Genomic DNA, 27878 nt, shown 5'->3' on the forward strand with positions numbered 1-27878 from the left:
GTGCACCAGGACAACCACCACCCTCCGTCACCAAACGAGGTAACATGTACTCTGCAGAAGAATTATGCTTCAGTTGGTTTTGTACAAAGACACTCTGCAACTCCTTCAGTATTTTTTAAATCCTTTAAACAACAAGGCCAAAAAAATAAACCAGCCTCTGGATATTACAGCTTTCTTAGCCAGCAGACAGGAGGTGAAGAGCTCATGTTCTAGAAATATGGCAGATTCCACGACACAGCAGTAGGCAAATCCTGCCTCAACAGCAGTACTTGGAATGCATATAGGCTGGAGCCAACAGAGATGATGATGGCAACACAAACTCTGAATGGCTGGCTTGCCAGGGTGAGAATAGAGAAGGCAGCAGTCACTACTTCAGCAGAGAGAGCCTTCCTCAACTGCACCTCTATGATCAGGCAGTCATTAACAAGGACAGACACAGGCACTTGGTAAGGCTCTGCTTCTAAGCCTACTCAATAAAGCCAGCAGAAAGACTTGGGTGGCAAACTGGCTTAGAACCTGAATAAGGAACAGAAACAGTACACAAACCTAGAACATGTGCTAAGTCTAATTATTAATACTGGGAAAAAAATAATTATTAAAATCCCTAGCTATTTGAAAGGAAGCTAAACCTCTGAACACATCATCTTGGCAGCCATTATCCAGACAAAAGATCCATTTAATTTTCACTGAGTCAAGACTGAAAGATTTCTATTGTTGCATAAACAGCTACAGCTGTGGTATATTACCAAACAGTCCTAAAAAGTGAACATAGCAACATTAATTACCTAGCTTCTGTAGAGAGGCAGCTGACAGCTTTGAAATTTCAGATGTCTTGAATTTTCCTCACTGTTCTCTCCAGTATCTTCAATTGATTTGAAGGTTTTTATGTTGCCTGAAGAGACCGACTTATTTACTGAAACCTTCCTGCTGAAATGTTTGCTATAATTGATTGTAATTACAGCAATTGATCATAATTGCCCTTTGCTGAGGCATTTTGAAATTCCAGAGATAAATCTCAGTTGCATTAAAGTAAAAGAAAAAGCAGTGAGGGTATCCAAGCATTGCCCTGTTATCTTTTTCCTTAGCCCACATCAATGTATTTAATGACCTTAAAAAATTCCAAAAGCAAGTTTAAATTACATGTACATATATAAAACAGTTAAATATACTTAGCTAACACTGAGAAAATAAAATCAAAAGCAACATGAAGACAAAAAACATGGAGATGACTGATTCTAGAGTTAAGACTTTTTACTCAGTCTCTGGATGAAGCAGTGACATCAGCACCTGTCTAAAGTAGTACAACTTACAGTTAAAGATTCCTGAAGGCTTAACTTACTCTTTTTAGAGCACTGCATGAGCAATTAATTAGCCCAGTATTCACTGCTGCAGTCTTCATTAAGTTTTATGGGAGAATAGCACTATTGCTCCTCCCCCCCACTAACTTACTGCAGTAAGTGGTCAAAATTCCTAGAAAATTCAGTTGCATCAAGATTTTTAAACACAAGGAACCCAGATTTGTCAGACACCAAAAGACAGGACAGCTGATAACAGTAAGAGGCTATGCAGAGCTGTGCACTCAGTCAACTGAGTTTGAACTCAAAGATGAGGGAAACTCACAGCTTAAAATTCCTGTGGCACACACAAGTACCTGTTAAAATAGTGTCAAATAACATTCCAAATTATAGGATGAGCATAGTCACGAGACTAAAATAAATAGCAGATACTTTATTATCTAAAATTACTTCAAGTGTGCTACTTTCTGACAATGCTTACAAAGAATCACCGAGTCAAAGGACGCCAAAGTCACGTGGATCTGTGAAACCCTGTCAACTGTTAGTTCCCACTTAGTTTTCTCATGATAGGGCTGTCAGGTTCAGCGTTAGTGAAAATACTTCCTACGACGACGTGAGTACCCCAGATGTTGTGCCGAATAACTTTGCAGCAGCCAAGATCATCAACAGAGAATCCAAAGTGGCGGTAACGTTCGTCTGTTTCAAACAGAGTGTTGTTTGTGTAAGGTCCAAAAAACTAGGTGGAAAAGAAGAGAGTTTTTCATATCACCATTTTGAACTTTTTGTACCGTGAGGGTTAACAGATCAGTAACAACACAGTCGAGTTTTATTAAGTGTCAAAATTACCCCTTTCTAAAAAACAAAAGGCAAAGACAGCAACAAAACTAAAGACAGAAATGCCATCTACATCTGTTGGAAGAAATTGTATGTGCAGTTTTGTTTGAGACATCTACAGACAGAGCACCCCTGACTGTACTTGTAACCCATACTTAAGGCTTTATTATACCTTGGAGACAGACAGAGGGCTGACTGTCTAATAAGTCAGACACACAAAACACCTTAAGTGTTTTCAAAAAATTCTGCTTTTCAGACATTAAGAAATCTCCCCTAAAACAGCAAAATCACGACATGCACCTTTTGAGTGAGCCACTATAAAGACTCTTAGCAGTAAAATCCGTGTCAATTTGAAAAGGGCACTACAGTTGCTTTATCTCAGAAGAGGAAGTTTCTGACCGAAGCCCACTGCTGATGGGCAGATGGTGGGTAAGGCTGGTACTACTGAACTGGAACCAAACACAATATCCTTGTTTTATTAATCTATGACTATCCTTCAAATGTGTTGAATTCTCACTGACGCTTCTAAGTACCATAAACACTCTCAGCTGCCTTCTTAGCTTACAAACAATTCCTATTAAACCTATTTGGCTCTGCTGACACAGCATGTCACTGCCTTTCACAGTGTTTTTAGATATAAATTCACTTAGATGAGCTCATCTATGGTTATGTTCAGGTATTTGACTGTTTCAAGAATAAGTTCTCTAACAAAAATGCATGTACACACGTGCTTTGACAGAAACTCAATTCTCTTGTAACTTTTAAGATGCTGTCACATTTCACTGATGTCTTGCTAAGAAACTGCCAGCTCCTCATGTAATCATAGAATGACCTGGGTTGCAAAGGCCCACAGTGCTCATCCAGTTCCAACCCCCTGCTGTGTGCAGGTCGCCAACCAGCAGCCCAGACTGCCTGCAGGGATGGGGCATCCACAGCCTCCTTGGGCAACCTGTTCCAGTGCATCACCACCCTCTGGCTGACATCTGTAATCTGATAATGAATTCTGTGCCATTTAATTGGAACAAGCTATTCATGCTATTCATTTTTCCTATATAACACACATCATTAACTTATGCAAACTATTGGTGTTTTTTTTTTTTTTTTAAAGTACCAATCTGCATAAACAGGCTTATTTATGGATAACCAAAAGACCTTCTGGAAGGCAGAAGCAGCTTACTGCACAGTGACAGATTTTTAGGCATCAAATTCCTACAATTATCTAAAAACTTCATTGCTGAACAACGTTCTCTGAAGTGCCAACTGCAATAAGTGACACAGTATATGAAGGGTCATAATCTATCTGCCTAATTTATAAAAAGAATTATCCTATGGTAACAGCTTTGTGGCAATATGAAAAAGGTGGATTTAACCCATACAGAAGAATTCCAGTGGTACAGAACAGTACCACTGTTAGTTCAGACAGTAGGGTTCCACACAGCACATAACTTACTGCCAGTCCTGAGGAAGGATCAATGAAGTCAGCCCAATAGCCTTCAGAACAGATTGCATAGCAGATTTCCTTGGCACCATTAATGAACTTAAAAGAAAAAATAAGCAAGGAAGGAAGAAGATCAGAAATGTTTTATATCCAGGCAGATATGTAGATAGATATACATGGATCAGAACACACAAAATACACTGAAAATGAATCTTGTTCTCTGTAAATGAGAAATTTGGTACATTTTCAACAAAAATATTAAGATTATTAAGGCAATTAAAATTAATGGCATATATTAAACTAGTCCAATCATACAAGGTTTTAAGTGTTCCTTGGGCCAGTCAGGAATGTACTAACAGCTTGTGTAATTACTCTGATTACTCATGCAGATTGCAGTCATACCTGTTACCCTCTCAAAGAAGTCAAGTATTACTTCAACAGAATAACAAATCTCACCTGGACTCCACATAGTCCAAACATGGCACTATATATTTATATAACAATACAGTTTTGCTATTAGATCTGCTCTTAGCTAGCAGGAAAATACCAACACAGTGCTGGCAGCACAAACATACAACTGCAAATTATCTTTGCAGAATGTTTTAGTTCAGCATCATGACAGCAAACAGTTTAAGTACTTGATTTTTTCTTTTTACACCAGCCTACACCAATTCTCTTGTCATACTTGATTCTTGGTCAGGATAAACAACACTTTCACTATTAGACAATCAAAGTTGGTTTATTTACAACAGAGGATACCAGCTGATGTTTATGAAAATACCATTTTTACCTATCAAGAAGTTCCCTATTCTCTAATGCCTCACCACAAACCTCCCTTTGGAGAAATATCTTAGGGAAATCACTACATTTTTATAGCAAACAAGCACCTAAATTTAAAGCTGACATTACAACACAAGGCACAAGAAAGTTACATCAGCTACAGATTACATAGCACATTTTTGCACAGATAAATGAACAAGAACAAGACCTCAGCTATGTGCTTTTGATCACCTAGATCAGCAGTTTCCAATCCAGTTGAGGACAGTCAACAGGAATTCACAGAATAACTTCTCAAGAAGTCTGCAAAGGCAAATGAGAACCCTCCCCCCAAAGCCTCAAGATACATGATGACTCTAGAACTGTCCATGCACTGAGGAAAGCATGTCCAGGTACAAGAATCTGAATAGCTAAGTGCACTGATCAGGAGAAAAGCAGACATAGAATTCAGGTAGCTCCATTGAAACACAAAGGAATTTCCCTAATCTCATAAAAAGACATACCTCTAACTTCAGAATAAATTAACACTTTATTTACTCTCATTTCGTTGCCTGACAAGCTTGAGGTACAAAGATTATTTTTAGTCAGCCTCATCCTCTTAGAGGTCCAAAATAAGGAAGTTTATCCTTTAGAGTAACCAGATTTACACCTTGAGGTCTGATAGCTCTGAAGATTAGCCATAAACATAAGCAAACCATCTGAAGACAGCATTTAAAGCATTACATTCCTGACACAACGCTAGATCAAAAGATGTAGTGTAACAAACCCACTGCAAACTCTTAGAGCAGTGTTAGTAACCACTTGAGATTCACCACTGTAAACACTTAAGTCCTGGCTGTAAATAATCCTCATTACTTCAGCACAAGTCTCTCACATTAAATTAGTATCTTTAATGTAACTTCTAACCATCTATGAAGCAAACAAACAGACCATTTGTCTGTGACCTTGCTGTTAGTAACCTTTAGGCCAGGAGGTTACAGTTAACATCCCAGCACTCCTGCACTGACTATATTAGACTTGACAGGGAGGTGCACAAGGAAGAAAGATGCCAATTAACACATAATTAGACCAGATTGCAATGCCAAAGATCAACAGACCATACATAATTCAAAGAGAACACCATACTGAAATGAAGGGAATTTTAATTTTGTGTGTAATTTTTATGTTGATACTGCAGACTGCTTGTTTCTTTTAGTGGTGACCCAAACACTGCTTTCTACAGAACACACCTGCAATTTATGAAGCTGCAAAGGGCATTAAAACCTGAATCTGACCCTCAGCACATAGATGAAAATCACATTGTTTTTTTTTTTTTAAATAGTTTTTTTTTTTTTTTAACTACAAGTAATACATGAAAATGTATTTTAAGGTACCAAGAAAAAGAAATGCCAGCAGTGGCAAACAGTGACGCCTGCTGGAGCAGGTACAAAACAATCTTTTGAATGAGAAACAAAGCTATTTTCAGAGAGGCATCTAGTGGCAAGAGGGCATCAGGACAGCATACAGGAGGCTGGTTAGCATTTATTCACTGTTAACTGATATCCAGACTAAAAGATGCATCTGTTACTAGAAGGAGGAAATTGAGCAAACACCTCTGTAAGTGAGGATGCACGAAGTCCATGCTTGAATTTTAATTACACCACCAAAAAAAGAAGAAAAAAAACACAAAAATCCTACAAAACACAGCGTACTGAAGTGGGAGTAAAGTGAGAAAATACTTGCTGCCCTTTAGCTACAAGAAGACAAAAGATGTTTAATGTATTGCTTTACCATTTTACAACATACACAGTTGACTCCACCTACTTTTATCAGACAGAAGACAGGATTAGCTCAAACGTGCAATATGGTACATTCCTACCAGAGCTAGAAATAAAGCAGAATATACATATATTACACAGAAGATTAATCTACAAAGGTAAAATAATACCTGTGTCAACTACTTACATTTTCTAACAGCATTTCTCTCTCATCTTCCACTTCTTGACTCCATACAGTCATATCATTTTTAGTCTTCTGGGTAACAGTCAGTACTGTTAAGTGGTTTGCATTCACTTCCGGAAACATTGATTCGAAGTCTAAAAGTGAAACCAGTATTTTATGGCTTGCTCTTAAACATTTTTCAGCTTTAGATTAAGTTACCAAGCCTAATTCAAATTATTAGCAAATCAGTAATTATCAAAACTTTGAAATGAATGAACTCCAGTTCTCTGCATGAGGTGCATAGATCTGTATTTTCTGGTTAAGCCAGAAGATTTCACACACATTCATTTTTTTTACTTTAAACCTTTTAGTAGAAACGTCCCAGATCTGCTTCTGATTGCTCCTAGGACACAGCAGCACTCACAGAAAGGGCCCAAACCACGAAGATTCTCCTTCTACACCATTTATCAGAGCAGAGCACTAGGTTCTGTATGAAACTCAAAGCAACATCAACAGCAAAATTTCAGCATTCATTTTACATGCCCTTTTCTTTTGTGAAATACAAACTTTGGACTTCCTTATTCCGTGACACATTCTGCAAGGTCAATTTCACCAAAGCCCTTACTTACATATTCCTACTTTTAAAGAAGTTTGTGGTTTGTTTTGAAATCACCTCCCCCCCAAAAAAAAAAGTTAACCTTTTTTATACCTTTCCGTAGCAGTTCAGGACAAGCTTGTACTGCACATTCCACTTTTGCATTTTCAAAATACATTTCAGCATTATTTATTTGCTGTTTCTGTGGAACATCAGAACCCTGAGTGGAAAAAAAAAAGATTAACTTTTCTACTCTTTAATATACAACAGGAATAACATCACATAGTAGCATAGCAGACTATATTTTTGTGACTGTATGCCTACTGATAAACCCAAGAAGTCTCACAGAAAGATGATGATTTGCTATCAGTTACAATTTGTTCTAACTTTAATATGTAAAAACAAGTATACCATAGCCTATTATCTGAACAGAAATTCTGCATTTTATTCTAACAGCACTATCCAAAACCTTAACCAAGAGGGAAACTTCTGAAAAATATCCATTTGAAGCAATGGCCTGCAAGCATTTGATACAAAAGCAACTGACAGATTTCAGACATATGCCAGAGTAAAACCTGGAAGCTACACAACAGCTCAACAGCTCTGAACTTCCAGTTACTTCAGTTGTAGCTAAAACTGCAGCCTGCAAAACAGAACTGTGGTATCTTGAAATACCAAGCTGTTTTCCAATAATACCAATTTTGTTTTCTGTAGTTTCTGAAAAAACCTTATTCTTGTGGGTACATTAAACATGCAGCACTGTAAGTCAGATACACAGAATCTAAGCTTCTAATGTCCTTAAGAAAGTACTTAAAACAGTTACTATCTCAAAGCTGGCAGCTATGTAGCACAGGTGCAGAATCCTTATACACAGATTTAGTAGCTGTAACTTTGCCTTAATATCCAAGAAATTTCAACAACTTGAGTCTTGAATGTTGAGTAGTATATCAAGTCCCACCTAACACCAGTTTGTAACTGCAGGTTCACCCTAGAGGAAATGACTTCACTGTTGATTTATTCTATAAATCAACAGTGGGAGGCAAAAGAAATAGAAAACAAACATGTAGACCAACAACAGATCTTAGATGCACTTCAGTACATATATTTCCACATGTATTTTGCATTATGATTGTAAAGTCACTGGGACAGATCAGCTGGTACTTCATGCCTGATAAGTCATGCATTTGTGCTGCTAAGCCATTTCTTTTCTTCCTAATCACTGGCTGCTTCTCTTACTGAGAATGATTTTGATTTCTTGTCTTCTGCTCCCATTCTATCCAGCTAAAGACAACTCATAGTACACACACATACCACCTACACTACAATTAAGGGGCTACAGCCATTTTCCAGAGAACTATACTATATTTTCATATTAATGGGCTGCTAGGTTCATTTACATTAGTTTTATGCAAACAAAACTCCTCTGACTGTTCAAGCAGAGGAACTTGAGCTTCAGCAGCACCAAGCTTTTCTCCTGCCTGCTGCAGCAAGCCATGGGAGGATTCTGTATTCAGTCCAGATCTGGGTTTCCTCTAGAAGCAGTTCAGCATTTCCACTAGCTAAGCACTGCTCATGGATTCCTGAGCAACACTGGTATTAAACATGCTGATTCTTGTTAACTGCCTTCTGAATAACAGTTGTGAAACCTTTCCAGTTTCTCCATTCCATCTGGTCAGCAGCAGGTGCACTGATGACTTTATTTACAAGTAATCTTTCTAGAATGCAGACGTGCCATCAGTGCACCTGGTTTAAGTAAACCAAAGGCTAGTTTTTTTTTGTTGTTGTTGGTCTTTCAACTGAAGTTATGATTCATACACACTGAAAACAGACTTTTGGGAACTCACCAGAAGCTTACGTTTTCTCAACACTTTGGAATACGTTACGTTTAAAAAGAAAACACTACACAGCATTTTTACAACACAGATTTACTACCTGACTTCTGAAGTCTGAACATGTCAAGAACTCAGATTGGAAAGCTGAGTCAGCAGCTAGTAGCAATAAACATCTGTTGAAACTGTCTGACCATGCAAGTCAAACTAGCAATTAACAGCCTTCCTGTCATTAAAATGGCATCTGACTGGCTGCAAGTCTTGCCACTGCCAAAATGTACTCTCACATTGAGACCTGAGGTTGAGCTACACTGGTCTGCTTCTCATGTCTGAATTCCACAGGAGTCAGAACTAAACAGGCAGGTTTGAGTACACTGTCTAAACTACGCAAGGCCAAATACATTAGATGAAATACTTAAGTAAGAAACTACCATTCTTATTTGATAAAAGGTGGTGAGACTTTGCAAGCAGTACATTTTGATACTGAAGTTTTCACACAACCACAGAAGTCACTAGATTCTACACAGGCTTCCTTACCTCACTTGAAGCACATCTTTTAAAGCCACCTGGAACATCAGGCGTATCTTTTTACAGAAGGAAGACACAATGATTATGTTTCTCTTGGACAAGAAATATCAGCTTTGCACAGAAGCTTGTATCACAGAATCACAGAATCTGTTCTTACCTGAAATTCATTTATGTATTGTGCCATTACAAATTCATGCCTTTCATTTGGTGAAGGCTCTGCTAATATATCAGGCAGACTTTTTGAGGCTTGGCTTTTCCTCTGAGCAGCAGTACCATTTAGGTGGCAGTCAAAACCAATATTACCAGGCAACTGGAATCTCTGGTCCTGGGGACCAAATGGACCCATTACTTCATCAGGCCATACAGTTCTTGGACCTGTAAAAGTCAAGGCTTTGCTTTAGTCGTTGTTTTATTTAAAAAGGAATTAAAAAGAAAAGCTCAAATATCTTTACTCGATCACAATCACAAAACCAAGGCAACCAGAACACAGGTAAGTGTCCTGCCATAATAAAAACACACTTCAGAATTCCTAGTTTTATATGGAGTGTACAGTTCTGATAGCACATCAATTCAAAGAAAATGAATTTGCTTGTTCTTACATAAATCAGGAGGTGTAGCAGCAACATGAGGCTCGTCTGAGCCAGAGGAACCTGCTGTAGAAAAAGCCTTGGGATTTACAACTCTTTTGACTAAGGAATAAAACCCTGGTAGGTAGGTGACCAATCTTGCTCTGTTACAGAGCACCTGAGAAGACAAAAACAAAAGCAAGTATTATATACTGCTAACAAAATTACTAGTTCACGTACAATTCTGTATATCATAAAACCTCACTCCATAATTAAAACTGTAAGCTAACTATCAGCAATTATTTTTGTAACATAGAAATTTAAAAATACATTATTATTATTGTTTCTTTTATCTTTTTCTAGTTTTCTACGCAAAGGAAAAGCCTTGAAAGCACTTAGTGAAAGACCTTCTTACTTGAGGGGGAAAAAAAGTTTAAGTAGCACCACTCAAATGCTAAAGCTTAAATTAAGTTATAGATGTAGAAAAAGAATGCATCCAGCCCTGTTTCCAAGATCACCACAATTCAATCATGATCAGAAATACTGTTAATTAAGTGAGTGCCGATATCCAAGAAGACCTCTGCCCTGAAAACTAGCACAAACATTAGCTGGCCCATACTCACACTTCTTAAAAGACTTGAGGGGACACCAGATAACAACGCTACAGATACATCTTGTATCTTTCCTCTAGAAGCACACATATGTGCATACACACGCTTCTTTGGCAGCAAAGCACACATATCAACAGCTCTAAAGGATGCAAGGAGACATGCATACCAAAACAGGTGGGTATGGTAATTTCTACTTCTGTATTTTGCACTTGAAATCCATAAATATTTAACATGTGCAAAACTTAAGCTGGTGCAATCCATGTTCGATTTGCAAACTCAGCACATTCACATATTTATAAACAAGCATTACTGCAAACAGATGAGTTCAGCACCCTGGGCAAGCTGCCAATGAGCCATAAAACCTTTATGAATTCTGCTGTCTTGGGATGCACCAGCAAATCTGCTTCACGCCACGGCCTTATGCCATCAACATAACTATTAATTGCTATCAGAAGCTGATTCAGTCAGGTGGCAAACAGAAAACCATGCAACGCTATCTCCCTCTACATGCAAATAGCCTCAACAAAGGAGCTCTGAAGGGCCATCAGTGATTCGAGGTGAGGAGCAGCTCTGGAACTCAATGACAGGAACAGGTTGCCCAAGGAGGCTGTGGATGCCCCATCCCTGCAGGCATTCAAGGCCAGGCTGGATGTGGCTCTGGGCAGCCTGGGATGCTGGTTGGTGACCTGCACACAGCAGGGGGTTGGAACTGGATGAGCACTGTGCTCCTTTGCAACCCAGGCTATTCTAGAATTCTATGATTCACTCTATGATAGTATCTTAAGCAGTGCAAGCAGCAACTGTTACTTGTGTTTGTTTTTTAAATAAGAAATATGCAAGTGCCATGATAAAACTGTCAAATCTAACCCATTTTTTTTATACTTCAAAAAAATATGGATGACTTTCCATATGTGACTGATGCACATCTGCAACAAAAGCAACGCTTTTGTTAACACTGATTCACTCCACAGGGAGATGCTGGCATCGCACACATGGAGCGTGATGGGACATCCCAAGCTGGAAGGGACCCAAATGGACACAGCCGTGTGGATTCTGCCCACCTCTGCAAATATTTACACGCCTGACATTACACCACTGAAAAAACACCCCGAGATCAAGGTTTTATAGCGGCCTGCGTGACAGAACGAGGCCAACTTCGGCTGCTGTCCCTCAGCCTGAACGCCCCGCTGAACTCGAGCTCTTCGCTTTAACTCACGGCTTTAAAACCAGAATCGAGTGCGCCTCCACCCTCACTCCAACTGAACCGCAGCAGATCGGAAACTCAGCTGGAAAGAGGAGGACGATCCCGATCGCCCTGCATAAGACGCAGCGGGGTACGACTGAGGCTCACAACCCGAGCCGCAGCCCCGCACCGGGCCTGGCTTACTCACGTTGGCCATGGCAGATGCTCGGCAGCCCCTCGCCCACTGCTCCGGCTCTCCCTGCAAGAGAAGCGAACGCAGCGTCCTCTGAGGCCCCGCACCGACCGGCACCGGGCCGCTCCCTCCCCCTGGTCCGCCCCCCGTCTCCCCCCCTCCTCACACGGCTCGGCGCAGCGGGAGCTGACAGGAGTCCCGCACCGCGCTTCCTACAAAATGGCGGCGGCCGCTCCCGCCCCGCCCGCACCCCCTCGGCCGCCAGACCTGAGCGGCCGCTCGCTGAGCCATCGATCAGCGGTGGGGGGGTGTTTGAAGCGGGGATAGGGCGGCGGGGCGAGCGAGCCGGCAATCTATTGGTCGGTGCTGGGCTCCCCTAAGAGAGGGCCTGGCCCGAATGGGGTAGGTAGGGTTATACGGGGGTACGCAATGCCACGTCGGTGCGGTAGGGGGCAGCAGTGCGGCGCGGGGAGATGAGGGGCTGATGCTGAGCAAAAATGGGCAGTTTGCTGGAAAAACTGGGGGCAGAGGGATGGCCTCTGCAAAGATCTGTTGTATGAAATAGGAATAAAGCCCTTCTGAAGCGAGCCAGGGGTGTTCTGTTGTTTGTTTTTCCCTCCTCGCTTCGTGTTTTCACCCAGAGGGTGGTGAGGCAGTGGAACAGGTTGCCCAAGGAGGCTGTGGATGCCCCATCCCTGCAGGCATTCAAGGCCAGGCTGGATGTGGCTCTGGGCAGCCTGGGCTGCTGGTTGGTGACCTGCACACAGCAGGAGGTTGGAACTGGATGAGCATTGTGCTCCTTTGCAACCCAGGCCATTCTATGAGTCTATGTGCAGCCCCCCTGCCTTTATCTCCAAGTTCAGCCTTTTTGCTTCACCCAGTATCTCACCTTCCCATAAATCTCCCCTGGAAAGGAGGAGAGCTTTGTAGCCAGCTGAAGACTCGGTATTTTGTTTTCAGGTGCCTTTTTCATCCTTTTTCCAGTACTGCGATTTAATTTAGATCATGAGTTCTTTGAGGCACAAGCCTCCCTACTTGCATACGTGGAAACTGCTGTGCATGCTAATGGAACAATTTAAATGCTGAATTAAAAATGTCAGGGGAGAGGTGCCCCAAACCCGACCTCCTTTAAAGCTGATATAAAAGAGCTGTATCGCTGTTTGCTTCTGCAGGAGTGGGAAAACACGCAAGCCACACTGGAATATGAAGATTAAGACCCTTCTTTCTTATTTTTTGCTATTTCTTTGCTGTCTGTTCAAAGCAGCGATGTTGGTTAAGGAAAGGGAAATTTAATCTCTCGCCTTCAAAATAGAAGATTGAGCGTTCAAATCGCAGCTTAATTTGCTCTGTTGTAATTTCATATGTTATAAAACATCTTTCTGGACAATATTTGTTTTTGCTTTGCCGCTGGGTAGTTAGCATAAACCAGTTCTAAAGGTTTGAATACATAATAGATAAAAATAAGAGCAAGAAAGTATTTTCCTTGTTAATAGTGATAATAAATAATATTCAACCGTACATTGTCCTTACTTTAATAAATTTCTGCTTTCTTTTTTAAGAGCATGACAGAATTCAATTATAGACTATATTTTGCACTAGAGATGTACAGCGTTGCAGTTTTCATGTTTTGGATTTTTTTCATGGGAACATTTGCTCGCTCTCGCATGCTTCCCAGCTATGAATTCAAAGCTAGCACACTTAGTTCTCATTTGTGTCTGAATTAAATATTCATGCTGAATCTGAACTTCAGGGAAAGAAATCCTAGAGAAACATAATTTTAACTATTTGCAGAATGCCATTTATTTTGTCTAATAGGAGAGCATTCTGGATTACGTTCAGTCTGTATTGACTTGTCCTCAAGCAATCCCCATTTTTCCTCTCTCCAGGGTTGGCGCTTCAAGGTACTCCAGTCAATCAATGAGTTATCATCTCCTGAAGTTTGTGGCCTGAATTCATAAACATTAATTTCAATAAAGTTGCTACCTCTATTCAAAGGAGACTACAAAATCAAACGATCCAATTACAGATTTATCAAATATTAATCATGAAAATCTCCCAGATCTTTTGGAGGCCAACATTCTTCTTCCCTGGTGTCAGGAAAGTAATTAGCAGCTGGCTTTGATTAAATTCTTCCCTCGGAGATTACTTTTCTCAGTTTGAGAGAGAGAAAGGAATGCATACATGATGATACCTAAATCCTCATTTTAATTTTTTTAATTATTTTATTTTATTTATTTATTTTATTTTTATTTTTTGTGAAAAAATACATATACATTCGATTAACTGATCACTTATTCTTTCTATGAAGACAGGAAAATCTCAGCCTACCCAGGAACCTGGAGCAGGTTTAATGGTGAAACGTGCAATGCACAGCCTGGCTTTCCATGCTGTGCTCCTGAGATGGTCTTGTTCCTTCTCAGCCTCCTGGTTGGTGACAGTGGCTTCTTGGTGGTTTGGACAGGATGTGGCCTGGGAAGGAGTTGTAGCAGGAGGCATACTGGGGGAAACTTCCCAGTCAGTGCTCTGCTCTGCCCAAAACTCAAACTCTGAGCCCTGGCTGATGTTCACCATCTCCAAACCTGCTGGATTTCCTGATCTGCAAGCAGAGGAGTCAGAAATGCCTCCAAAAAGAAGTTTTGGCAGCTAAGGCAAGCCAAGGATGAATCTTCAGCTCTTCTTACCCTTTCCTGGGTCCAGGGCACATGAGGAAACACCATCTTTGAAGGTCTGCATTGCTGGGTTGGGCTGGAGTCTTCCAGACATCCAGAATGGAAATACTGCATTTCCTGTCATCAGGTGCATCTGTTCCCGTGAAAATCAACAGACTTCTCACACAAATATCAAATGTTCCCAGCCACTTTAGCATCTATGAGCCAGCCAACACCTGCATGGCTATGGCTGGATGTGGTGGCTTCAGAGTCTGCTTGGCTCCATGATACTGCTGCCACTGCGTGCTGCCTTGAGTTACAAGTGATGGACTTCCATTTCTGTCCTGTATCTGAAGTGAGTATGTTGATACATAAAGCCCAGCTGTGAGACCTTCTGTTCTCACTTTTTGGAGCAACAGGACTGCAATCAATACGTCTCCATGCTCATCTTTATTCATTAGCTGGAAGGTTAAATATTTTTAATCCTGTTCAAACAGAGCCTGCTGGAATTTTTCCATGAGCATTAGAGTTGCAGCTTTTGTTTTTTGCAGAGAATGGTGAGGCACTGGAACAGGTTGCCCAAGGAGGCTGTGGATGCCCCATCCCTGCAGGCATTCAAGGCCAGGCTGGATGTGGCTCTGGGCAGCCTGGGCTGCTGGTTGGTGACCCTGCAGATAGCAGGGGGTTGGAACTGGATGAGCACTGTGGGGCTTTTCAACCCAGGCCATTCTGTGATTCTATGATTCTTTTGCCTGCTTTCCCACAGCCAGGGCTTCATCATTTATGTGGGTCCTTGCTGCTTATATGGCCCAGTGCACCTTGTGCTTAACGGGGTGTAATTCATCTGGAGGCAGCAGAATGTACCTGACTGTGAGAGCAGTGATGTTTTTGTTGTAGGTGCTTATCTTAATACTGCAGAAGCTTGCTAAGTGGTCATAAAAATAATGAGATATTCTTTATTCCTATTGTACTTATATAAGAAACTTTAAAAAGTACTGTAAAGTATCTCCACTTCTGTGCAGTGATGAACGGGGCTGGTGCTTGCAATTTACCTAATGGCATCCATTAAACTTCATTAGGACTTTGTTAAACTGCAGTTCAGATCATTGACATTGATTTTTGATCTCTAAAATTCAATGGCAGCAAATCTGTAACTGAGCATACCAAGAGCCAGCTTGCTCTAGGTCTCAGTCCCATTCCCCATGCCTCAAATGTGCTTCATAAATGAGGGCAGGGGAGGTGGATGGTCCCCAATTGCAGCCTCTGACGTTAGGAGAGCTGTGGGTTTGCTTGCAAGGCTCAGCCCTGCACTTCTGCTTTTTGCATTCATGCACTTCAGCATCCCTCTGCATCACCTGTGTGTGTCACTGCACTGCAGAAAACTTCTAATCTTTAAGCTCTAATTCAGCCTCTTCATTTATTCGCTTAATTCCCTGCCTTTATTTTTTCTTGAATATACAAGCGTGGCTCACCCTTCACTTGCCCTTCTAAGCCCTGTGTTTGAAATGAGGAGTGTCTGTTCCTGAGTGCTAATGAAATAGTGATGAAGTAGAAGGGAAGAAAGGTTTTAACATACTTTTTTTCTAGAAAAGTAAACATCCTCTGGCTATAGGAAGAGTAAACTTCCCCTGGAAATGTGTGTGTTTATATGAACAATCTCTTTTCTTCTGGCATTTCCAGATACTAGGCTGGGAGATTTGTTCACTCCCTCTGGGAAAATGACTTTTTAGTAAGTGGTGCAAATGCACGAGATTAATCTTCGCATGGATTGTTTTCTTTTTGGAAAGACACCCCCAGGATTTGTTTCCATGAACCTGAAAGGGATTTCCTCCTTTATCTCTGGGCATTGCTCTGTGGCTCCTGCAGTTCTCCTGCTCCGAATGCATCTCTGAAGGGAACAGATGGAGGAAGTGAGCATTTCCCCGATAACCAACTTGGGTCCAACTCAGCTGCAGCTTAGGGAGCTTTGCTGCAAATCTATATGGCCCAGCATTCTTTCCCCCCTCTCTGCAAACTACCAGCTTATATTCTCTTCAAAGAGAGAAATTTATCGATGCTATTAAGCTGGGATGTGTGGTTATCCAAACCCACCTGAGGCTGCCAGGTGGGTGTTAATGCATCTCAGTTCTTAATGTTGCTTTTAATATTCTATTGAGGAGGGGCACACTGAGCTTTGAAAAACCATTAATTTGCCTGGAGCACCCTTTGTGTAACCTGGATTTGTTCCATGCTGGGCTTGAATGTGGAAAAGGACAGTTTTGCATCAGGACTACATGGAGTGCTGCTGTTCTGCTTAACCGAAGTCCAGATTCCAGGTCTTGGATGGAGAGATCTATGAGGAAGAGGTAGGGCTCTCCCTACAGGTCTCCTGGTGGGAATACAGAGGGCTCAGTGGGCTCCAAGCCCTGGCTCTTGGCCACAATGGTCCTCAGCCCTCATCTGCTCCGACATGTGGTCCTCTGGGCGCTTGCCTTGGGGCCTGCATGCCAGATGTGCTAAGTGGCAGGGAAGGAGACAGGTTGCCATCAGAAGTGTATCAAATTCCATGATTTTATAGGGCATTTCTATTTTGGTAAATATTTTTCCATCTGGAAAGTATTCTCTCAGAAAATCTGAGAAGTTAAAATTAATGCTTAAACATAGTGCCATCCCTAATGGACTACTTACTCCATGAGATTCCTCATTTATTGTTTTTTAAATACATGGGGTCATGCTTTTTAACCCCCATGGTTATGAAGAATCTCTCGCAAAAAGGTTTATGGCATCGTGTGTTGCCTATGAATTATTAGACCCTGTTCCTGTCTGGCAGTGAATGAAAGAGCCCAACATCTGGTATGTAAAACCAGATATCGCAAAACTTCCCACTTTGAGGAGATGGGGTGTGTGATGGATGTTGTGATAAAGTATCTCTTTTGACAAGTAAGTCAAGACGGTTGGAGGCCCTTTCTATTAAAAATGTACTGAGCTTAACCAAAATCTCCTGGCTGGAAGCTCGAGGAAATCAGTCACGATGGAGCATGCTGCTGCCACACAATAGCAAGAATGCTTAAAAGCATGGCCTCTTTTGTCCTGTGCTTTATGAGCAAACCACAACTTGGTTCTGCATAGACGGAAAAGGGTAGTGCCCAGAACTTCAGGGATCAGTCCATGAAAACTTCTTCTAAAGTCTTCTAAAGTTGTTTTTTTTTTAACCCACATTCAAGGCCTATTAAAGTCGACGGAAGACCTTCCAATGACTTCAGTGACAATGAGAATAAAAAATAGACGTTAAGATGTGTCATATATCAACATTTCCACAGATATTTCTTAACGTGAGTCATCAAGTGAGACAGAATCCACATGTGATGTCCCTGTCTGGGCTCCCCCAAAAGCTGTCTGGTACTGAGGGGGTAAAATTGTTTCTGTGCAGTAGCCTTAGGTAGAGACAGTGGTATGAATAATCGTTCAAGCTATTACATTTTGCCTTGTAATGTATCCAGAGCTAAATCTATTAACTTTGAGAGCATATTTATTGTTTAGAGCAAAATGCTTCTGCTGACAAATCTGCTTTGGTACTATTACATATTTCTGTCACCAAACCCTTGTTCCTACTTTGCTATTTTGCTAATGTATTTTTGGCCTAGCTCCATGACACAACATCTATTTATGCTTTAGAAAAAATAAGAAATTGTTTAATTTTCATATCACGTTGCTGGTAGATTTAATATTCCCTTTTACCATCTTAGGAATAACAAATAACTTACCAATTTGCCACTGACAGATTCCTTTTCTCTTGTTGAAATGACTAAAACAAATGCCTGAAAGCTACATTTTGCATGTGTCAACTCTCTTCCTTTTTAAAGGTAACCTAAAATAAAGACTCTTCACTCTCCTACATGAACTTCAGAAGAAAACATCAGACGTCTTCTTCAAAAGTTAAGATATGAACAGACGAGACACGTAAGATGATCAAAGGAAAATGAAAGTTAGCTGAAAATGCTCATGTGATGAAATGCTACGGGTTCACACGCTGCATTTCAAAGTTAAACTTGCAAAGAAGAGCTTAACTCTTACTCAGCATGGATCCCTTTGCAGTTTTATTCATCAGTATATGAAAAAAAACCAACAACTCGGTGTAGGTTGTCAGTTGATTCTGTTTTCCTGTTGGATAAATATTGGTCAGAAGAAATGTGGCTAGTGAGGACAAAGCTGCTGTGTCACTTTGGAAGTCATCCTTCATGATGCATATTTACTGATTCCCTGCTGAATCTTCAGTTGCAGCTGCCATGACTTCACAAGGAGGCCAAGGCCACAGCTGATGTAGAGCATTGACATTCACCTCTTTAGCTGGAGTAGATGTAGCAACAGCAGCTGAACTATCAGCTGGTGCTGAATGATGATTTGTTCAAGATCTGGAGATGAACTGAGCAAGACCCAGAGAAACAGCAGCACAGGTGATTTTCTTGTAGTTTTGTTTAAGATCCACTCTGCAGACTCAACGTTTTATTCTGTCTTCTGAACTCTAGCCTCCTTCTGACACTGAGTACAAATCAGTGACTGGGTCTCTAACAAGAGGCATCATCAAGCATATCTTCGAGTATTTGAACGTTCAAGCTTGTACCTTTTTTCGTGTCCCTACAGTGGGCAAAAGTTGCTCATCACCAACTATGGTGATTTACTCAATGAGCTGTGAGCTCATTAAAGGCTTCTCCAAAGACAGACAAAGAACTCCCATTAGGTCACAGTAAGATCATCACTCCATTATGCTGAGAGTAATCTCCAGTGTCCTCTGGGAACAGACACAGTGCAGCTACTCACAGCCTGTTCTGATCAATCTGTACAACAACGTATAGCTGAGGGAAAGCAGAGAGACTCGGCGGAAGAATTCTTTGGGGCAAAATATTCAGCTGAGTAAATGAGCTTGCTGATGGCATACTGGATAACCAAGAGATGGGCTGAATCTCTCTTTTGGGAAGGGCTTTTAAGCTTTATTCCTTTCGGTTACGTTCAGTTTTTCATCAGGAAGAAGCTTTGTGGCAGGCTGCATGGAGCCAATTGGCTCTGCCACTCCATCTCTTGTCTGCCACCAGGTGCACCTGGTTCACTCATCCATGCCGTTCCCTGGGCGATCTGTCAGGAGTGAAGTGACTTGTGGAGAAAGCAACATTTCTTGTAAGGGTGGGCACAAGTGGATGACGTTATGGAACAGAAAACACAAATTTAGTTTGAAAGGTCACTGAGACGGGGAGGCTGTAGTGTATGCTTGTCTCGTTGTGCCACATTATGGCCTGACAGTCTCGCTTTAAGCTTGGCTGTCCCTCTGGTCTTCTTGATGATGTGCAGAAGGTGTCCATAGTTTGTGCAGGGCAGTGCTGCGTGGCCATGGCTGTCATCCCTTGAGTGAGAGGGCAAAGGAAATGAAAGCTCTGTACCCTGGAGCACTTCTTGAATATTTATTGTGGAAGTGCTAAGCATTGCTATCGAGCTGCCCAGCCTTAAGGGTCTGGAACTGATTTTTCTGCTGATGTTTACTTTTGAAATGCATGACAGGAAACATCCAAAAACACAGATGAAATGTTTCAGTGCACAGCGGTGACAGGGTGCCACGGCATGCATCCTTACACAGACCCCATAGCTATCATCACATTCATGACAGCTCTTGCCCCTAATGAGCCTGGCCAGCAGCTCCGGGGCTGGCGACCTCAGGGCAGAGTGATGATGGACAACCAAACACTCAGACAAAGACCCCAGAAAGTCTCATCAGCTGAAGACCTGAGATTTGTGAGCTGTGAGGTGCTGGGGAGGAGATCCAGCCCCACAGTCTGCCGGCAGTGCTACTCTCCCTACAGCTGAGCCAGGGCTGCCTGCATGCTCCTCAGCCTGTCTGCATGCAGGTCTTAGGTCATTTAAATAATTACAAGGGTTTGAATTTGAGCACACCAGCCCCTACCAGCAATAAAAGTCAGGGATGTGTTTTATGCATAGATTGCGTGGATAAAATTAATGTGGGTAGAACTCAGACTGCTCTGCTTTGTCCACATTGCTGACCTTCTGCTGTGTATGCTGCATGGCCTGCGGGTGGAGGAATGGGGATTAAAGGTTAAGAAACCTCTCTTGAAAGAGTTAGGGTGCTTGTATATTTAAAATGTTTCCTTTCCCTAGCAATTCCAATATATATTAAAGCTAAAACCCTTCTGAGAGGCAATAAAACGGAGCAGTGGAGAAGATCATTGGGCAGATTAGGAAGAAGAGACTTAAGAGCTTACCCTTGATGCTTTCAGTTTTGTACTTTGTTCCTGTTTTATTCTGTCAATCTCTTCTAGTATTTCTCACTGTGATTTTTATTGTGTTTTTATGGAACAGAGACAGAATTGCAAACTACTAGAAGAAAACTTGTTGGCTTTGAGCGGAGGGGGAAGAACATTCCTTTGCACATTTTTCAGTGTTCCTGTTATATATCAAATTTAGAAAGTAACAAGAAGTAGCATCCAGTTTTCATTAATGCTTTGGGGATTTCTTGGTGCATGTGTTTTCATTTCCAAGCGTTCACATGAGAGGCAAAGGAGAATATGAAATTCCTCCTTCCTAGCCACCCGTGGGGTACGTGTATTATGGCCACAGAGATCCCTGGGCCTCGGTGTCAGGAGGAGGCTGGTAATCTGCCTTTTAAGGTTTTAAGGCTCTGAAATCAGCAGCAAAGGGAAATGTTCTGATGGTGCATTAGGACAAAGGGCAGCAACATGATTGCTTCCCGTATGTGAGTGTTCTTGTTGACACGGTTTGGCTCGTGGCCTGTATTAATTTGCTCAAAAAACCCGATGATATTCACATTCTTGGAGGAGCTTTGTGCTCCATCTGGGGACTGCAAAACCTGCTAACCCTGTCCAAACAACTCCCATGCTCACGTTGCTCAGTGAGTGATTTTTATGTGTCTTGTCAGTTAAGTATATATGTGGGCTCCCGAGGCAAGGGCTGCGTGTGAGGGTGTCTGGTGCTGTCACTGCTCTCTGGGAGCCCAAGAAGTGTCCTTGAGGAATGGTCACATGAAGCATGTCCTCCCCGATTAAATCACAGCGGTCTTCCAGATAGGTCTCAAGTCAGCCTCGTGATTACATCTGTAAAATTACCATGGGATTAATCCGCAGCAATTTGTGCGCGTACTCCTTAATCTTTTTAAATCCTCATCTCTCACTCAGAAAGGATGGAAGCCAATGACTGAGATAAGATCCCACAGAAGGTCCACCCTGGGGGCAATAGTGTGCACAGTGGGTGGCATGACCCCAAAGTGCGGCCTGCCAGCTGTGGTGTGAGCAAATCTTTGGGTTGTCCGTCATGGTGAGCAGCCTTTGGGGCTGTCCATCATAGTGAGCAGGTTCTGGGGCTGTCCGCCATAGTGAGCATGCTTTGGGGCTTTGGGCAATGTTGAGCAGGCCTTGGAGCTGCCAGCTGTGGTGTGACTGGACCTCAGATGCTGGGGTCAGGCAGAGCATCCCCCTAAATCATCGCCCAGCCCTTTTATGGCACATCTGGAGCTGTGCATGGCTCTGCTAAGGCCAGAGGAGCAATCTGTGCTCTCCTTGGTTGCCCCACACAATGGGATCAGGAAGGAAAAAACAATATGAGATGTGCATAAATCTGCTTAATTTCCAGAAGGGCCTTCTTTTCATAAGTTTAAAGTCTTCTATACAAGAAGTCCTGCTGATAAAATGCCAAGAAATAAGCAAAGTGCAAGGAAAGGAGGTATATAAGCCATGGGAAGCTTTTGATTTGGCACTCCTTACACACAGACCCAAACTCCACAGTGATTTAACAGGCAGAAATAAATAACTTCTTTGCATATGAGAGAAAGCAGAGCAGTGGCCTTGTGGGCTTTGGAGAGCCGACTAAATATAAACCTTAATGGAAAAGAGGTGCTGAAGGAAACTCCAGGGCTGTTGCTCACTGCTGTGCTGGCAGGTGTATGGACAGGATGATGTTAGGAGCCTTTTCTTTCTCTTAATTTCGGTGTTTCTATGGAAACAGATACTGAACAGGAATTGTTCTTTCCTGCCTTTTTCTCTTTCTCATCATGCTTTCATTGGTGGAAAAAAATGTGAAAGTCCAGACGAAAGCCAGAGCAGCCAGGAGTGTGTGTCCTCACTGCTCACTCCCAGCTTCATTTTCAAATGTAGGGATGTATAAATAGGGACTCAAAAACCTTCAGTTCATCCTTGGGAAATTATTTCTGGCTTTGAAGCAAAAAGTGTCTTCTGTGACCGTGGCCTCCATCAGAGCATTGCCACCGGCTGAACTGAAGGATGCTGCAGGATGAAGGCTCCAGCTGGCCTAAATGTCTCATAACAAAATGACCTGAAGCACCTCTGGTATGGATTTCAGCTGGACTTTGGATAGGCTCTGAGCACTGTACCTTTATAGTTGCTCAAAGAGAATTTTGCGTGAAAACAACTTGGGGACTTACGGATCAGTGCTTGTTGGGGAGATGAAAGCCAGCTGCTTTCTATGGGCCGGAGGTGTTTGGGTCTTGTCTTCATGATAATCCTCCTTTACGAGTGGCATGGGACAAGGCAGAGTGTGCTGGGGTCAGAGTGGAAAGAGAAATGCCCTTATAAGGTGCCAGTGCATCTCGCAGCACAGACTGAGTGAAGGGAATGCAATTTTCACATCGGTGATCTCTATCAGCTTGGCTCTGCTTAAGGCATTTCTCATACCCTTGACTGCTGTCACTCGGTGTTGCAGCAGGATGACACTGGTCTGAGCATCCTTGTAGCTGTTGCTGGTGTTTCCACTGATGGGTGACACGAGCTATATTCCTGCAGAAGGTGGCAAATCCTTCAGGACCGACTCTTCCAGCATCTGTGGGAAATGCAGAATGGAATAAACCACAGTTATGTACAACGTCATTAATCAAACAGCTGCCATGGGCTTCACATACAGGAGAGACAGGAGGAAGGAAAGGAGTGTGGTGAGTGAATGAAGAGCTGGCTCTGCAATTATTCCCAAAACCAAACTAGAGGCAGATCACACCTCAGAGTGTGTCTTAGATTCACTTGTGAATAAACCAAAGATTACTCATTTCAATGGCATTCGGGGGCACAGCTGTGCTCTCAGGAGGACCACATGGTACCGTTAACTGTGATAGGAAGAAAAGCTTATCACTGGCCTCTGAGCCACCCTGTGAAGGAAAGCAGTGCTATCTGATGATTCTGAAGGTTCCCTCAAATCTCCCTACTCAGTGGCATTGCTTGTGTTGGGCACCTTGTCTGACCTAGGCTGGACCAGCTCTCAGCTGCAGCCATCTATGTCATTGGTGTCTGCTCCTCCAGCAGGCTGCTGCCTCCAGCCAGGTCCTCTTAAATGAGATGGAGACAGCATTAGAAAAATCTGTGTCTTCATTCCTATGGAAAATAAAGAGTTAATCTTTTTTTTTTTTTTTCCTTCTAATGTCTTTTCTCCATGTAAGTTTTGGCATTTAAAATTAATGAAGAAAGTGAGAAAAAATGTGAATCAGACTACTCCCTCTCGGCTGTTTCACCCAGTCTGGCAAATTGTTGTTTGTGAAGTTATGTTGTTTGTTTTGTTTATTTTTAATTATTTTCTTATGTATTTATTTATGATCACTGACATCTCTGATCATGCTCATCTTGGGAGCTGTATGGTGAGTGGATAGCTGCTTCCTCCAGGACCTGCTGCTCACAACACCCCTCTGCAAGCTGCTTTCCCCCCTTGCGCATCCCTCCTCCAGCCTGTGGGCGACTGACTCAGAGAGTCTGAAGTCTCATTATGGAGTTTTCTCATGCAGTATACTGTTAATTAACGTGTGACTCAACACGTTCATGTTCGAATAGAGATAATTTACCATTTCACTTCTGCTTTGCCTCTTCTTTCTCCTAAGGGGCTGGCGTTGGCTGGGAGTGTTCCCTCCTGGTGAACTTTAAATGCCTGTTAAGAAAGATATTTCTCTATTTTCCAGTTTGCAATTTAGGGCTATTTTGAAAACTAAAGCAGTTAGGAAAATGAAAAAATGGTTAAGGTGAAGTGACTGCAACAAGCGTTGACCTGTGAGCCCAAGGCGAGCATCCCGACAAGGAAAATCACTAAAGCCATTTGCAGGATATTCATAACACTCCTGCACCCAAATAAGTACAATAAAAACTGCAGAAGTAATCTTTAACCTTAGCTTGCAGCATTGGGGTTATTAAAGTTATTAAAATGTAGTCGTTGGAGAGCTGGGGGACTCCGTTACGGTATCTGCAGCTCATTGAGTCTTATGTAGGAATTTTGCCCGGAGGGATTTTCTCGTTAATGCATATGTTGACTGGCAAATTGCTTTCTGTCTGCAGCTCTGGCTGGATGACGAGCTGGGATGTTTCCATATAGAGGCACTGCTGCTGCTGATCGAGGGGAAGAGGACAGAGTGGGGAAAACACACGAATAATACAAAACCTGTGCATGATTTTGCTTCCTGGTGCTGTAGCCCAGCTATAAATATTAAACGTTGGTTTGGGATGGGATTTCAGCATGGCCTGTTGGCTCCGTGTGCAGGCATGCTGCAACCTCATCCATCTGCCAGCAGGGCAGCTGCATTTCAGGAAGCAGGACTCCTCTGCTCTCCCCATGCAGCTTCTCCCTCCTGCCATTAATCACACAAATAGCTGACGGGGCAAAAAGGAGTTTGGAAATCTCTATCTGCCCACAGGGCAGTGTCAGAAGTGGAGCTGCTTTCTTTTCCCCGTCTACAGCCAGGACTTGAGGCAGAGCATGGGTGCCATGAGCTGGGGAGAGCTGCAGGTCTGGGAGATGTTCACAGTTGGGTGAGAAAATCCTGAAGTTTATTTTTTCAGTGATGGAGAAGGCACCGCCATCTCGGGTAAATTGCTGCCTTTATTAAGAGCTCTTGAGATGGGAAATGAATCAGTTTAAGTCACACCAGGCTAAATTTTGACTTCCAGCTCTGGGAAGTCTTGATAAGTTTGCCTGCTCGATTGAAGAGTGGTCTCCTATAAGATTTCAGAGCAGCAGGTAAGTACTTGGAGATTATATCCAAGGCACTCGCTAACATTTTCTGTGATGAGAAGACTTATTTACTGAGCTTCAGTCTTTTGCTATAAAAGTGTATTTTGAAGGGAACACCGTACCAGCATCTTGTGTTCCTGCCTGCAGAAGGGGATGGAGATTTTCCTGTAACAGTTTTACAAAGTTCACCACTCTCCTGTTAACCTCCCTTGTGCATCTAAGAACTGTTGGCCTCAGTGCACTGGGCTCTGTAGCACTTGATCCGGTCTCATGTGCCCTGGCTCCTGGTGTCTGTGCTGTCTGTGCTCTTAATGTGTGGGTGTGCTGAGTGATAGAGGTGCTCCCAGCTGGGCAGTTTGCCCCGTTATTTATCAGTCTTCCCATTCCTCTTGTTGTCTGCAAGCCTGACAAGGAACAAATTACATGGCTGCGGTAACTCCTGAAGAACATGTTTTCTTGGTTATCCTGTGAAAGCTTTGTTTCCCATTGGCATGATGATCTTTGTAACATAGAATCATATATTTTCTTCCCTGATCCCCACACTCAAAACGAAATAAAACTCGTCTAATTGCTGCCATCTGAGCTGGAGGACTGCAAACAGAGATGTGAAGGAGGCAGCACGGCTTGGAGCCATAAAATCCTCAGTGCTCATCCATGGGTCACACCAGGGGAGGCACAAATCTTTCCTCCAGCCCACCAAGCACTGTGCTCAGTGAGAAGGGGGGGCTCAACAGAATATTCTGCCATGAAGCAGAAGACTTTGCAGGGGAAAAAAAGTAAAAAGATACACAACAGTGGAGCTGCTTTCTTGGCTAGGCATGAGAAAAGCTGCAGGAGTCTGTCTTACTTACTCACTTGTGCAAAATGTGCTTAGTTCCACAAATGCAGCGGTGCCAGTCCTGCAGGTGTGTTAGCAGGTGATAAGTGCTGTTCACGTGCTGAGTAATGTGCTGTGGAAATAAATGACCACGTTTCAGATGATTCTAAAATCCTGACAGGTACCAGAAGGATAGGAAACAGCCAATGCAAATAGATTAAGCATGGAATCCATGTTTAATGTATGAAACTCTCTGAAGGCTCCTAAAGCAGTGCATGAAAATACAAAATCCCATGTGTTTGAGCTGAACCCTTACAGCTTTGGGGATTTTGCAGGCAGAAGCACTCACATTCGTTGCACCATGATGTTCTTCCCCCTGCTTGCAGAGCTGCTGTGGTAGATGTGCAATCCTCCCAGCCAACCCTGGACTGCAAGGAGAGCACGCTGCAAAGCAATGGGATTGGGCAGAGCTTGGCCAGGCAGGTGATTTTGCTTTGTAATGAGACGTTGCAGAGTGCAGCTCTCTTCAAAGGGATTTAAATAATGTTGACATTGAATATAAGAATCTTACAAGGAAATAAAATCCCTCTCCGGGTCTGTTTGAGCTTCTGAGGGGAAATCAATGTTCTCAGTTCAATAGCTTCCCGCAGCACTTAGAGATGTGCAAGTTATTGGTAGCATTGCCCATGAATTTCCTCCTGCAGGTCAAGTCTCATAAGGACTCCAAACACTCAGGGCTGCAGCCCCTTCCTGGCAGGGTGTAGGGTGCACTGTGGGGGTACCCCGCAGGTGCTGGAGGAATTGCAGCTCTTCATTAAATGGGAGGAGCCCGTTATGTTGTCCTTCAAAAACAGAAAAATAATGGACTCTAACTACAGCCCAGGCTGGAGAGCACTGGGCAATGTTCAGACAGTGGCTGTTGGCTGCATCCCTGTTTCTGCTCTGATATTCCTGACATAGCCATCCCATCCAGCACGCGGTTTCTATTGCTGCTGAGACAAAGCAATGCACAGAGCAGATATTCAAATTATATATTCCTTACTTGTAAGCCTCCCGATCTGTCTGCTCTGCGGCTTCGCAGGGAAATACCCAGCAATGTGCAAAACCAAGGAGCCCTTTAATGATCCCTTCATTTCCTTTCTCTTCCAGCAGCCAAGAGAAGGATGCCCCGTTCCCCTTCGCTGCACTCTGCGGCTGTGAAAACCACAAGTGAACATTTCAGGCTGGAATTACAACTGGTTGGGCCAACTTCTGCCCTCAGTTACCATAGCATAACCCCGATGAAGCCAGGATTAACAATCTCTATTGGGTTTCACAGGAGGCAGCACGTGGCCAGGCACGGCGTGGGGCAGGGGATGGAGCAGAGCTGGGGTGGTGGGGGAGATGTAGCACAGAAACACGACTCGGAAGTAATTTTCCTGTAAAATTCCAACTGCAGAGTGTCACTATAATGCACCGTAATGACGGGGAGGGGGTGTAATTTTAGAAAGTGGTTTTAAAATGCTGTTCTGGAATACATCTGGATTCTCTTAGGAACAAGCACAGTCTCATCAGGGACCACTTCAAAGACCATTTCCTCATGGTTAAATTATCTCGTTTGAGCCTGCTGTTGCATGTACATTGTTACATTATGTATGATTTTTGACTGCTTC

General features: G+C 42.7%; 1 protein-coding gene across 1 annotated transcript; it reads right to left on the minus strand.

Annotated features, from left to right (window-relative positions):
• Positions 1-1713: 1713 nt before the first annotated feature.
• On the minus strand, positions 1714-12023 carry MMADHC (metabolism of cobalamin associated D). The gene is made up of 8 exons (XM_085227902.1): positions 11936-12023; positions 11785-11835; positions 9816-9960; positions 9374-9591; positions 6974-7079; positions 6289-6419; positions 3580-3666; positions 1714-2031 (listed from the first exon to the last, which is right to left on the minus strand). Exons 2-8 carry the CDS (start codon positions 11791-11793, stop codon positions 1837-1839), a joined length of 891 nt encoding a protein of 296 aa, XP_085084028.1. The 5' UTR covers positions 11794-11835; positions 11936-12023; the 3' UTR covers positions 1714-1836.
• Between the last annotated feature and the right edge of the window lie 15855 nt (positions 12024-27878).

This window comes from Meleagris gallopavo, chromosome 7 (genome assembly GCF_905368555.1).
Source record: "Meleagris gallopavo chromosome 7, MGAL_WU_HG_1.1, whole genome shotgun sequence".
Lineage (NCBI taxonomy): Eukaryota > Metazoa > Chordata > Aves > Galliformes > Phasianidae > Meleagris > Meleagris gallopavo.

What these genes read in the sequence shown, in the direction of transcription:
- MMADHC (XM_085227902.1), bottom strand. An exon ending in TGCTACACCTCCTGATTTAT is followed by an intron (nt 9,592 to 9,815) that starts GTAAGAACAAGC and finishes TGACTTTTACAG; the next exon opens with GTCCAAGAACTGTATGGCCT. An exon ending in ATCCTTCCTCAGGACTGGCA is followed by an intron (nt 2,032 to 3,579) that starts GTAAGTTATGTG and finishes TTTTCCACCTAG; the next exon opens with TTTTTTGGACCTTACACAAA.